Source organism: Xyrauchen texanus, chromosome 34 (genome assembly GCF_025860055.1).
Source record: "Xyrauchen texanus isolate HMW12.3.18 chromosome 34, RBS_HiC_50CHRs, whole genome shotgun sequence".
In the NCBI taxonomy this organism is placed as follows: domain Eukaryota; kingdom Metazoa; phylum Chordata; class Actinopteri; order Cypriniformes; family Catostomidae; genus Xyrauchen; species Xyrauchen texanus.
In genome coordinates, this window is record NC_068309.1 from 33,775,042 (window position 1) to 33,789,419 (window position 14,378).

The 14,378-nt window shown below is 35.3% G+C and overlaps 1 protein-coding gene across 1 annotated transcript; it reads right to left on the reverse strand.

Annotated features, from left to right (window-relative positions):
• Positions 1 to 1,883: 1,883 nt before the first annotated feature.
• On the reverse strand, positions 1,884 to 13,503 carry LOC127627584 (lys-63-specific deubiquitinase BRCC36-like). Its single transcript, XM_052104023.1, has 6 exons — positions 13,472 to 13,503; positions 5,943 to 6,028; positions 5,415 to 5,463; positions 4,896 to 5,024; positions 4,742 to 4,788; positions 1,884 to 2,032 (listed from the first exon to the last, which is right to left on the reverse strand). The coding sequence occupies exons 1-6, from the start codon at positions 13,501 to 13,503 to the stop codon at positions 1,884 to 1,886; spliced, it is 492 nt and encodes a 163-aa protein (XP_051959983.1).
• Between the last annotated feature and the right edge of the window lie 875 nt (positions 13,504 to 14,378).

Genomic DNA, 14,378 nt, shown 5'->3' on the forward strand with positions numbered 1-14,378 from the left:
AGATCAACAAATGAACCTTTTTAAAATAACATCTGCATGTGACACATCTGAACAAACTGACATTTTTAAGAGTTTCCAGTGAATGTTGTATCATGCAGATCTGGGCTTCAACAAAATATGCTATATATATATATATATATATATATATATATATATATATATATATATATATATATATATATACTGTATATACACTTTATGTATGAAAAAACATCCTTCTAATTAACAGGTTGGCTATTCCAGTAATTCAACACCATGTGATATTCTAACATTGTGTGCTTTCAGCTTTGTATGGAGTTGTATTGAGATTTGTCCTGGCAAAGATTTACTGTAAAAACCAGACCTATTCATTAGAAGGGGCGGTTCATATCCGTTAGGCCACATAGTGTAGGCCTATACTGTTGACAAAACATAACTGAAAGGAAACTGAGCTAGAAAAGTGTAAAACCGAACAGTTCATGAGGGCAGAGTGGGCCATAGAGGCAAATGCATTAATAATTCAAATTTCTGTGTAGAAGCACTCAGACAGCACTGACGTGCGGTCTGGGTAGGCAAACTAGGCACTGCCTACCCTGCCAAAATTCAAAAATAAAATATTTATTAAATAATAAACTTGTATTTGGATTTTTACTTTTTATTCTTGTGATTTATATATGCAATATGTGTGTTATTCCAATTGTTTAGACGTTATGATGACAAATGTAGCAGTTACGCATAATCAACTAAAAACAAATGGTAGAATAAGCAGTGCTTTTACGGTCCATTCATTGCAGGCGACACGCGGAAAACCCATGTTAGCATGCGCGCTCGATCCTGTATTCTTTAACATGTACGGCAAAAAGCACAAATCTGCTGTGCCTTTTGACGTAAATATGTTATGCCCGTAATCATCTCCGTTACGTATCAGACATGGACCAATTAAAATCGAGATATTCCTGGACATTTGCGTAGCTAACGTCATTACACCACAGCTAGTGTACATGCCTAATCCCCACAAAATTCAAAATGACAGCACCGGCCGTAATCACGGAATTAAGAAATTTTTCCAAGCTCGATTTTAATTCAAAATAGGACTTAATTGCAAGAGGGAGGTCTATGCCAGCCTTAGATGGACTAGTACAGCAAAAGGGCCCAAAAAGTATCCGATCATTTCAAACTGATTGGTATGTAAGAAAAGATTGGCTATGTGGCTGTGCTAACAATCAGCGGCTGTACTGCTATCCCTGCTTTTTTCAACCAGTCAGACTGTTTGGACTTCAGCGGGATATTGTGATTTGAACAACCTGCCCGCAGCTTTAACCAAGCATGAAAAGTCGTCAGCTCACATCCAGTGTCAAATTACACTGAAAACCTTTGGAAAATCTCGGATCGACCTTGCACTTGACGAGCAAAGGAAGCTGAATATAACCTACCACAATGAAAAGGTAAAGGAAAACCGTGAGGATTTGAAGGATCTGATAAATGCATAACGTTCACTGTTTACGCACTTGTGTGTGTGTATGTGTGTGTGTGTGTGTGAGAGAGAGAGAGAGAGAGAGAGAGAGAGTACACGATATACATCCTGATTTGTACATTTCTTGATATGCCGCGCTTGTGCGTAACGTTCACTGTTATTACGTATTATTAGCTTAAACAATAAATCAGGTAATCTGGCTTTCATAACTCAGTGCCTAGACTCTTTAAGACATCACCGCATGTCACTGTCAGACAGTGATCAGAAATGTGCTGAGGTCACAAAAATGGGGAATTACAGACATCCCATCTGTGCTCTGCCAGTGATTTCTGATGAGAGGAGCGCAGTAGGCAGAAAGGCCAGTGCTTTCAGTGCAAAAACTGGGAACTGAAATAAGTCAGTTTTTAAAGAATGCAGTCTTTTATTTTCCTCATAATGAAGCCAGTTCTTGTGTCAGTTGTTCTTTATCTTTCTGATGTTCGATGATATTTCGATTATTTTGTTCCAGTCGATCTTCCAGCCACTGTAGCAGTGGGCCGCTTATAGCCGACATCTGACTGCACAGGTTTGTAGTGAACACTGAGAACACACACAAAATGACCAAGACCTTTACAAATCAGATTTCAAAACTGTCAAAAAGTTTTTACATTTTGCCATTTGTGAAATAAACAGGGTTTTCCCACAACATATACAAGATAATCATTTTTATCATCATTATGGTGCTTGCAAGGCAGCGCTGCATTGGCATTCCTCCTCTTTTTTTTCTGCAAATGTATACATTTTCTACAGCTTGGATCACTTAACATATAAATCCATCTATATGTACACGTTTTACTTTAATACATTTCATATTAAAGTTTCTCCCATTGACGCGTTGATAGAATCTTCCGCCTTTCAAAATGTAACTGACTGTGATGACATCATCAATAATGTTGTTGTATCCCATCAGCCTCAAGTGTTGCATGTATGCAGGATCAGTGGAATTTCTTTTAGTGGCGCGGGACATTCAACGTTCACAGTTACGTGTATCAGCGAATGACACACGGTCCGAGGGTGACACAAGTTCCATGGCCACATATTCCCACAGTGAAGTTCCTCTCATGAAAATAATGACAACATGGACAGGTCCAATCTATAACTATTAGATTTAATAACTGTTGCATTGTTCCCGTCCCACTGAACTATTGTTCATTTTAAGTAAGTTTTAGTTTCTTAGCGTTTATGTTCGGTTTTAGTTTATTGAGGCCAAAGAGCGTGTGGAATGCTAATCTGAGATGCGGGCTGGAGCTGTTTTTGCAGGCACGAGGGGAACCTACACAATATTAGGCAGGTGGTTTTAATGTTGTGGCTGATCGGTGTATTTATATACAGTTGAAGTCAGAAGTTTACATACATTTAGGGGTAAAGTAATTAAAAAACATTTTTTAGAATTCATAGTAGCAAACTCTAGTTTTGGCAAGTCGTTTAGGACATCTACTATTTGGCTACGGTGTATTTAAACTTCTGACTTCAACTGCACGTATATGTGTATACATATATATATATATATATTTATATATACATATACACACAGTATAGATCATTTATAAATATAAATTTCATCCCCCAAGCAATGTCGCTAGGTCCAATCAGGCCAGTGACCCAAAATGAGTTTGATACCCCTGCTCTATAGACTGTTGTGTGTGAAAATCCCAGGACATCAGCAGTTACAGAAATATTCAAACCAGCCTGTCTGGCACCAACAATCATGCCACAGTCCAAATCACTCAGATCACATGTTTTTCCCATTCTGATGGTTGATGTGAACATTCACAAGATTAGCTGATTAGATATTCACATGAATAAGTAGGTGTACAAGTGTACCTAATAAAATGGCCAGTGAGTGGTAATATATAACATCTTCATTTTTATACAATTTAAGAGAAAAGCAATGCATATTTACAGGAACAATTCAAGAAATTCTTGAATTATGGTAGATTAGTCATAGTACCAACAAAAAAATAAGATTGATCGTGATTTTATCTATTGACAGCCTAAAAATAAAGTTTTCAGTAAAAAGTGTTTTAGAAAATATAAATAGTAATTTTAGACTATTGATCAGTCAGTAATCTGATTACAGTTTTAGAGAAGTAATTAGTAATTTGTAGTGAATACATTTGTTATGTTATTTAGCAACATTGATAGTAACAAAGTACAAATACTTTGTTCTTGTACTTAAGTACAGTTTTTGAATAAATATTTAGGTTGTCTTTCACTTTTGAACAACATTTTGAAGAGATACATTCTTCCAGACTCTTTAATTGCTTTTGCAACTGAACTACACAAAAAAGAACAGCTGTAACTGCTGTAAACTGCATGCAGCTCGATAATAGTGATAGCCTAAGTGATTCGCAATCGAATCATAAACTGGTCTGAATTATTTATCTGAATGTTTATTTCTAATTTGGATATGACATATTAATAGTATATTGGTCTTGAGGGACTAGATCTGCTATGCTACTGCTACTAAAGATTAAATACGGAGACATGCTACTGCTAGAACATACACATACATAATGAGTTAAGCATGTTGACATGCTAATGCACAATTAGAAAAACACAAGATATGTTGTATCAAGCATGTATTACATGCTGCTGCACAATTAGACATAAATACAATCTCCATTTAGCAGAACTAGACCGGTGAAACTGGGGAGGAGGAGGGTTTCTCTGGAAGTAAAACTCTCTCAGTGAGCTGCAGTGAAACTGGCTTACTTGCAAACTGAGCAAATTTAAATGTTAGACAAAGAGAGAGTACACAAGTTGATTGGTTACATGATGATGTCAAAGAACCTATCAGCTTACAGTGAGTCGATTGGCTTGCCATATCAAATGTGAGCAAACTGATTGGCTAACAGATAACAAGTTTCAGCTTAAACCATTCAGAGTTTCATACCTGAACTTGGTCATTATAACGATTAGATACTTTATACAACAATGCTCTGCTGAATTGCAATTTGTCTTCTTGTGTCTATTTAACCATCTACAGCTGCCTATACACTTTATTAAACAATGACTCTTTACAGTGCTGTGTTGTGTGTAAATTCTCATGCACAGCCGACAGAAAATGAGATGCGTGCTCAATGTCACAAAAATGGCAAAACAGACTCTGATATAAGCATTTCATTTAAACAGAAGCAAAACATAAAACCTAAACTTTCCTGAAACTTTAACACTATTATTTTGCTGCCTTGCAGGCACCTATATTTCATTCTGGAAATGCAGATGTAGATAAAATAACTACAATACCTGATCCATTATGTATCTTTGTAATAGGATCCAGATGAGTTAAACTACAAAATAAAATAGCTTGAGATCAAACAATAATTGGCAGACCCTTATTTTACAGATAACATGAAATCCTGAGCAGCCATGATGTTAAAGCAGGGAATGGACTGTCCTGTGAATTCTTCTGTATGTATCCTGTTCTTCCTGACAGAGGAATCTCGGCAGATCCACAGCAGACACCAGACAGACATTCCCAATGGCTTCATGTGGGACCACGTGGATTGGGATTTCAATCCACTCATACCTGATCATATGAGATGGAAAAAGGGCTGTAATCTGTAACTTTCAACCACTGTAAGTCTAACTCTGTCACAATGCAATGGAGGTTTTGCAAAGAGGTTGTTGTTGAAGGATGATGCAGTTAAAACTATATTGTATCCTCATAAATATGACTATTTCACATGCGAAGGGTGCCGTTGCTTTATGCCTTAGTAGTAAAACGTAAACAGGTAAAACAGATGGTAGAAACAAAATGGTCAAGAAAAACAAAATTATGTGTGATTTGACCTCTTTAAAAACTCCTTTAGATATTTCTCAAGAAAAAGGAAAAAAAGCAATGGTAAAATGCACATGTACAATCTATATTTTATTTTTGCTGTAAAACACGCGATACAAATGAGAAGCGTTTACTTACTCAGAGCCTTTTTGGGCTTGTACTGACTGGTACAAAACTCTACCAGTCTACAAGAGAAACCGACAAACACATCATGGAAAAAATAATCTACAAGCTAGAAGACAGAATGTTGTTTAATTGAGGTAAAGACACAAGAGAGGACACAATGCATGATATCAATTAACATTACAGTGAGTATTCTGTATGTCACTGTGGCAGCGGGGGCGTGGTCAAGCGCCCGTCCGGGAGAGAAAAACGGTAAGGGCGCTTACACCTGAGCTAAATTATGTCTAACACCTGTGTCTAATTGCAGTAAGCATGGGGAGAGCGGCATAAAAGAGCAGCAGCCACAGAGCCTCAGGAGAGAGTGCCTACACCCAAACCAGCATCTGTTAAGAAAGTCTGCTGTATATATTGCGTATAGTGTCTGCTGTATATATATTGAGTGTATATTAAAAAGGTCTTACCTTGAAGCCAAGAAGCAGTTCTACGTGTCATCCTTGTGAGAAATCGCTACAGTCACTAAATAAAAAGCAAAATGACAAATAGTTATATGTTTATCTTCTATAAAGCATGAGAAGATGAGTCCAACAAAACCTTGATCCAAATCGCCTGAGTCCCATTGTACTCTTGAGCTGAGGCATAATCCAGAAATCCATTTTCCAATTCAACCATTGACGTTGGTGAAAGGACAAGAAATTCTATTCAAATATTAAGATTCAAGACCAATCATGGTCAATGCAAGTTAATGCAGAGAGTTATTCACAATTTCATGGATTAATCCTTTAAGCTGAATTAAAAAAGAATTATCAAAATATAAATAAATACAGTCTTGACCAATGAAACAAAATAGGTATCGTTTCAAAGCTTAGAAGCTGTACTTTATATTGTATGTAGGTATTATGACCAAAACTGAACAAGTGCTTTGAAATTTGCAGATAAATCAGAAGTGTTCAGTTTTGATTATTTATTTACTTATTTTTATGTTTAAATATTTGTATTTCTCCCCTTTTCTCCACAATTTGGCAAGCCCAATTCCCAATGCACTCTAAGTCCTCATGGTGGCGTAGTGACTCGCCTCAATCTGGGTGGTGGAGGATGAATCTCAGTTGCCTCTGCGTTAAAATGCTATAACTTTTGATTGCTTTGTTGTATCAACATAAAATTACATACAGTTACAGTTGACATGATTGGGAACAAAACAAATCCAAAAAAAAAATTTCAGAGCTACCTTATTTACACCATGAGATTTATAATTTCAAATCAGAAAAATACGTTTTCTTTCTGTTTTTTATTTCTCAGCAGTTTCTTAGTCAGAGACTCTCAGAATTTATTATAATCAATTGATTAAAAAATTATGAAAGGTGGGCCTGGGTATCTCAGCGAATGTTGACACTAACTAGTCGTAAGTTCGAATCCAGGGTGTGCTGAGTGACTCCAGCCAGGTCACCTAAGCAACCAAATTGGTCCAGTTCCTAGGGAGAGATAGTCACATGGGGTAACCCAATTTAGCGCCCCTCTAAATGGGGCGTTAAATTGTGTGCGGATCACAGAGTGTAGCATTAGCCTCCACATGCTGGGAATCTCCCCAATGTCAAGCACAATGCACCACATGTTAAAATGTATGGATTGACGGTCTCAGAAGTGGAGGCAACAGTGACTTGTCCTCTGCCACACGGATTGAGGTGAGTAACCGCGCCACCACGAGGACCTAGTAAGTAGTGGGAGTTGGGCATTCCAAATTGGGAGAAAATGGGATTATAAAATGTTAAAAGAAAATTATACATTTGGAATAGTTTTCTTTAAAAATTATAGCAAACTATTTTTATTTATAAAATATATTTTAAATATTTTTTGTTGAGTTATGTGCCTTCAATTTTGGGCATGCCAGTAAAACAGGGAATCTTTAATAAGATCTTCAGAGCTTAAAGGGTTAAATAAACATTTCTGCAGATCAGTCAAAATTAGACTTGTGAAAAGACATTAAGCAGGGTAGGGTTATTCTGTCAAATCAACCAAATTTCCAGAACTTCCTCATCTAAAAACAATTATTTTGTTAAAACTTAAGATTACTTAAGACTTAAGAAATGATGATGAAAGCCAAAATGTGAAATGCCATGGATAAATATTTACTGAGTAATGCATTCTTTTATAGAGGCGAGTCAAAATAAAAAATGTAGCCTCTGAATTTTGAGCAAAAGTACAGGTCAAGAAAATATAATGACCTTAGAAAGGTAGCAGACAGTGTTATATTATTTTTGAAATAGGTATTTTTGGTATCTTCATTTATAAGGTTCTATATGGTTAAATCCCAGAGATATGGGGTTCTCAGTGTGGCTCTATGCATTAACTGCTAGGTCGAAACAGTGTAATGTTGAAATTAGAAATGTACCAATATTTATTCACAGAAAAACAATAATGTGTCCAAATATAAATTTTCAAGAGTCACTTTTATTGTAGAAAAAGCATAATGTGTTGTGGAGTCGGTTTAATTTTGTAGTTTTTTCAGTTGGTGAGATGCATAAAGCAATTCAAAATCCTAACCCTAAAAAAACAGCAGGTGCAAATGGCCTGGATCCTTTTTTTTTTTTTTTTACATTCTGCAGAATGTAATCTTATCTTGTTAATCTTACTTTGATCAATAATACAATTCCTAGAATTTAGAAAAAGGCATTTGTTTGTCCACTGTTAAAATGTGGTGAGCCCTCACTTATGAATAATTAGACCAATATCAAATCTGTCTGTTCTAGTTAAGATCCTGGAGACCTTGATAGGTAACCAACTAAAGGAGTATTTGGAAAGCTGTGCTCTTTTAAAAAATGTTCAGTCTGGTTTTAGAAAGCATCATAGTACCATAACTGTGGTCACAAAGGTAGTGATTGATACTATTCACTATTCTAAAGCTTTTGAATCAGTGGATCACAATGTAATGCTACTGTACAAATACTGTCTAAGAATGGATTGTCTGATCAAGCAGTTTATTAATTATCTTGCAGAATCAACCGTGTGTTAAATCTGGTAGACTTTTTTCATCTGAATTCATATATTTTATCTGTTTGTAAAGGGGTCCCACAAGGTTCAGTGTTGGGTTCCTATAGTTTATTATTTATATTAACAATTTGGGATCTAATGTTCATGATGCAAATTTAAATTTTTAAGATGATGATTTGGTTATTTATGGAATGATATTCCGGACATTATTCAAAAGGAATTGCAAATTGTATTTGCAATTGCGTTTTCAATTTGTGGACGCATAAAATGTGACATAATCCAAACGCAATTGCAAATCGCGCATTACCGTTTGCATTTTCGTTTAAGCGAACGCACAGTGACTGCCAAATTTCAAATGGAAAAGCAAAGTCCGTTTGCAACTGTGTTTCCCATATCTTAGGAGTTTTGGCCCTGTCATATTTAAATAGCAATTTCAATTACCACGTCTGCTTTTTCACTTTCTCAGCGTCGCGTATGTAGCCAGCCAAAACTCAAATGGAATACTAATTCCCTTAGTATTTCCATTTCCGATGCCTTACACGGAAACCTGTCAATCAGGGTCAAGGGTGGGATTATGCTATGGAGCGTGTTTGTCTTGGGAAGTGACATCACTCACAGTCTATCAGGATCAATAATTAGCACTGCACTTTATTCATCTATAATCTCACACTGGACTGTCAACATATTCTCCTCAATATACTACTTCATAGATATATATATATTTCATATACTCCTACTTATTGTATTGTATATTGTGTGTATTGTTTACTGTACATTGTATATAATTATTGTGTTGTGTAAGTATGTGTACATTTGATTTGTAAATTGTTTTGTGTAAGTATGTTGTTTACTGTAATTGGTATATGTCTCGTCACTGTCATGACTGCTATGTTGCTCGAACTGCACACAAGAATTTCACCTACTGTTGCACTTGTGTACATGGTAGTGTGACAATAAAGTGATTTGATTTGATTTGATAAACCGGCATCTGTTCAGGGCATCACCTCTTGACCGTCGACTGTGAGTGACGTCACTTCCCAAGACAAACACGCTCCATAGCATAATCCACCCTTGACCCTGATTGACAGGTTTCTGTGTAAGGTATCGGAAATGGAAATACTAAGGAATTAGTATTCCATTTGAGTATTAGAAAATCAGTTATTTTGAATTCTTATAATAAAGGTGGCTTAAATTTCATTGATTTTGATTCTCTTAACAATACCTTGAAAATTAATTGGCTTAAACGTTTCCTTCACAATCAATCTTCTATTTGGAGTATAATCCCAAGATATATTTTTCTCAATTAGGAGGTATACATTTTCTTTTAATGTGCAATTATTCAATTAGTAAACTTCCTGTCAAACTTTCCAATTATCATCAGCAGATGCTTATGGCTTGGAAAATTATTTACAAGCATAATTTCTCGCCACACAATTTTTTAATTTGGAACCAACTGTAATATTCTTCATAAGAGGAAATCTTTATTTCTTGAAAACTGGTTCAATAATGGGGTGATATTAGTAAACCAGCTATTTGATAGTGAAGGTAATTTATTTAATTATTCCGATTTTGTTTCAGGATACCAATTCCCAGTATCTAGTAAAGAATTTAATATAGTTTTCAAGGCCATCTCTTTGGAAATCTGTATGCTGTTTAGAAACAATAATAGTGCTACAGTGACTTCTGTTTCTCCCCTAGCCCTGAATCTACTGTGGTTGGTTCTATTTGTTTTTCAATACATAAATCCAATTATAAAATTAGGTCATTATTTTTGGACCCTGTTACTTCAATTCCTTCCTCCATTTCTTATTGGAATAACCTTTTGATGATATTAAATGGTCATATGTTTGGTCACATCCTCAGAAATTCTTTCTAACTAATAAAGTTAAAGAAATATCCTATAAAATTATTCATAGATTTTATCCAGTTAAATACTTTTTAAAGAAATTTAGAAATGATATTGATACTTCCTGCTCTTTTGTGAAGCCTCCTCTGAAACTGTTGATCATTTGTTTTGGGAATGTCTTTTTACTCGGTCTTTCTGGAACAATATTGATGCTCTGATTGTCCAAAAGGTTTTATGTAACTTTTCTTTATCATATAGACACATTCTTTTTGGATTTTATGTTAAAGACAAGAATCTAATTAATGCATGTTTTTGTATAAACCTTCTTTTATATATTGGAAAGTTTCATATCCATAAATGTAAATATATGAAAAGTAAACCCCACTTTAGCTTTTTCAAAGAAGAACTGAAGATGTATTTAAATACAATTTCAACTTCTGTTAACAAGAAAGCAATGAAAACATCCAGAATTAGTGCCATGTTTAATATTCTCTCTTAATGTTTTTTCTTTTGTGCCCTCTTCTTTTTTTTTTCCTTTCTTCTCTTACTCTCTTTTCTTTTTAGACTATTGTTGAATATATTTAAATTTCTTTCACATTTCCTCTCTTAATGTATTCTGAACCATCATTTCTCTTTTGTTTTGAAAGATTGTTTATATTTCTTGTATGTATCGTCTTGTTCTGTTTGTTAATATTGCAATAAAAAAAAAAAAAAAAAAAAGTATTCCATTTGAGTTTTGGCTGGCTACATACGCAACGCTGAGAAAGTGAAAAAGCAGACGTGGTAATTGAAATTGCTATTTAAATATGACAGGGCCAAAACTCGTAAGATATGGGAAACACAGTTGCAAACGGACTTTGCTTTTCCATTTGAAATTTGGCAGTCACTGTGCGTTCGCTTAAACGAAAATGCAAACCGTAATGCGCGATTTGCAATTGCGTTTGGATTATGTCACATTTTATGCGTCCACAAATTGAAAACGCAATTGCAAATACAATTTGCAATTCCTTTTGAATAATGTCCGGAATATCATTCCATAGTTATTTGTGGTTCTGCTTTTAAATTGAAAACTGCTTTGTAAATTTTACAGTTATCTTTTGAAAAAATAGAAAACCAACTTCAGTATTTAAACCCAGACAAACCCAAATGTATGATTTTTACTCAATCAAAAATATCTCAGAATGACTTAATTCCAATAAAGACTGTTCAAAGGGCTAAAATTGAGATTGTGTCCACCTTTAATCCTTTAGGAATTTTATTAGATAATAGCCTGACCTTTAAACCACACATTGATAATTTGAGAGTGAGGTTGGGATTCTATTTTAAAAATAAGTCTTGTTTTTCTTTAAATATTAGAAAAAACTTGTTGCTGCTACTTTTTACCTGTATTAGATTATGGTGATATTTTGTACAGAAATGCTTCAGCTGCATCATTACATATACAAGACAGTTTATCATGGTGTCCTGATTCATTACAGGATGTACTCATTGTGTACTGTATGCAAAGTTTGACTGGCCTTCATTAATATGCATAGGTTTTTGCATTGGTATGTATTTATTTATAAAGCACTGGTTGGTTTGTTACCATTATATCTTACAACTTGTTGAAATCCAAAGCAATTTACATTATTGCTTACGATCGGAAGATTTATTACCTGCATTAGTAAAGTGAGAACAGAATTTGGAAGGGGAAAAAAAGGCTTTTTCTTTTGCTGCTCCCTCGTCTTGAAATACTCTTCAGCAAAATTTGAGACTGCAATGTTTGGTCCCTTTAAATGAATTTAGGAGACCTATGAAGATATTTTCATACCAGAACTTAGGTCAGTGTCAGTTTGTTACTGCATAGTTAGGCTTACTACATCTGTGCCTGTATCGACTGTCCCTTGTTTGAAGTTGTATCTTTATTGCTGAATTGTTTTATGCAGCCAGATCTCTCTTAGAAAATAGATTTTTAATCTTAAGGGATTAATCTGGTAAAATAAATGTCAGTACAAATACAGTAGAGTTTCAGCATCTTTAGTGATTTAACCCCCAATGATGCATTACAGAGCTTTGCAGATGTACATTTCTGAAATCCAAAAATTAGATCAAGGTAGTGCACTCACTGAAGAGCCACATATGGCACTTATATGTAATAATAGTGCATTTTTGGACTCTTGAAAATGAAGATTTTGACATTATTGTTTTAATTTGAATAAATAAAAGTAAAGTTCTAGTTTCAACATTATTTGTACTTCAGATGTTTGTTTTGTTGGACAAGAAAATCTAGCTTCAAGTTGTGTCCCACATTCGCTTTTCGCCATTGAAAATTTAACAATTTACAGATTGGAGCAATACTGAGATCCCAATATCTGGGATTTAACCACAGAGACTTATGAAGATAAAAATGGAAAGTTTGTTCTGAACCAGAATCTAAAATGGTATTAAAATATTAAGGGGGGAAAAAGAGAAAAATCCAAGGCACTCACATGGTGAAGATTAAAAAAAACACCTTTATTCAACTGGACTTATAACATCATATAAATATGTTGTTGGCCAATGCATTTCGGCTAAAAAGCCTTAATCAGGGTGTGTTGGGATGTTTAATACTACATTACCCATAAGGCTTTGGGGAGTGTATGACGTAAGGTGTGCGACTCGAGTGGTGAGTGTTGTGAGATGCCGGAAGTATTGCACATGGTATTGAGTGAGCTGTTGCTCTCAATAAATCATAATAGAACATATACCTTGTGTGAGCGTATATGTGACACAGGGTTCTAAGATATCTTTAATACTTTAATGAGACCGAGTGGAGACCGAAAACAGGAGAACGAATGACTTCAGCCAAAGTCCCTTTCAGGGCAAGTCAGTCCAATCGACGTCCATCTTTGGGACCCTCAATGTAAACAAGCGGCATAAAAGTACAGCTCCTATCTAATTGAATGGGGAAAGTCAGAAATCTTAAAAACAGTTGGTCAAGATTACGATCAAAGAACATATTTCAAATCAGCAGTAAAATCTGACAACAATGGTGCTTCGTTTCCACAGATCACACACAAAAAAAGCCATTTTTTTTTCAGGCTGGTCCATCTACTGCACATGCCTGTTCCCGGGTTGACTGGCAGGCGATTGCTGTATCTTCTTCTTTAGATTTATTGGCGGTTGGCAAACCAGCTTAGGTGAATTTCTGCCACCTACTGGGATGAGTATGAGGCATTGATGAAAGGACACAAAATGATAGAAAAGATTCTTCTAGTCAGACCTGTTAGCTGTGTCTAGTTTCGAAGGCTGCATGCTAGGTAGGACACGTCCTTTGAAGGCTGCAGTATACCGAGAGTCCTCCTTTAAACAAGCCTTGTTTAAACAATATTTCATTTGTAGCACAAACGGGAACGGAACACGGTTGCTATGACAGCACACCACTCTTTAACAAATGCAAGCGCTTTGCAAGCGAGTGAAAAGGGGACAAATTCCTGGAAGGGAATGCATGAGGTACATTTTAGGAGAGTTATAATGAAGTAAAGAGAAAATAAAATAGATTTCACAGGTGTACTTTTAGTCTAATACTCTATTTTAATTATATATTAATATATTTATACATATTATATACTCTGCACTCATCTACTGAGGTACTTCAACTTGGGAATCAACATTACTTGCATTTGAACATCATATTAACATCAAATAAACATAATGTTTTTAGACATTTCAGTTGAGGCAAAGAATTGTGGGTTGTGATTACCCACGAAGGGGGTACCTCATGCATCCTCCGAATTCCCGTGAAAGACGGTCGCATTTCGGAGAGTCCTACTCGCTTTTATGAAACAAGACAGCCTCGATGACGCATGTGGCGGTTTAATGCGACCTCCAGAGGACACAACCACACACAACCTTCCAAACGAGACACAGCCGTTGTTATTAGGTAATCTAATACAGCCTTAGTCACTTTTGAATTGTTATTCAGTAAATTCTGTAATTTAGATGTTCGAGTATCTAAAAGATGTTTGGCTCTTTAATCTGTTAGGCGGGACTTCCTTTTCTACATCTTTTGGCCGTTCAAATTTCTTTCATTAATTCTAATTTGTAATACAAGTAGTCTGTCTGCGTGCACATTCCAATGTTTTTATAATGATTTATTAATTTATTTTAGGGTCATGTTTTATCAAAAC

Coding starts and splice junctions, on each gene's coding strand:
- LOC127627584 (XM_052104023.1), bottom strand. CDS start 13,503: ATGCAGCCTTCGAAACTAGACACAGCTAACAG. Junction 6,029..13,471: donor AAACTAGACACAGCTAACAG/GTCTGACTAGAA, acceptor ATTATGCCTCAG/CTCAAGAGTACAATGGGACT. Junction 5,464..5,942: donor TATAGAAGATAAACATATAA/CTATTTGTCATT, acceptor GGTTTCTCTTGT/AGACTGGTAGAGTTTTGTAC.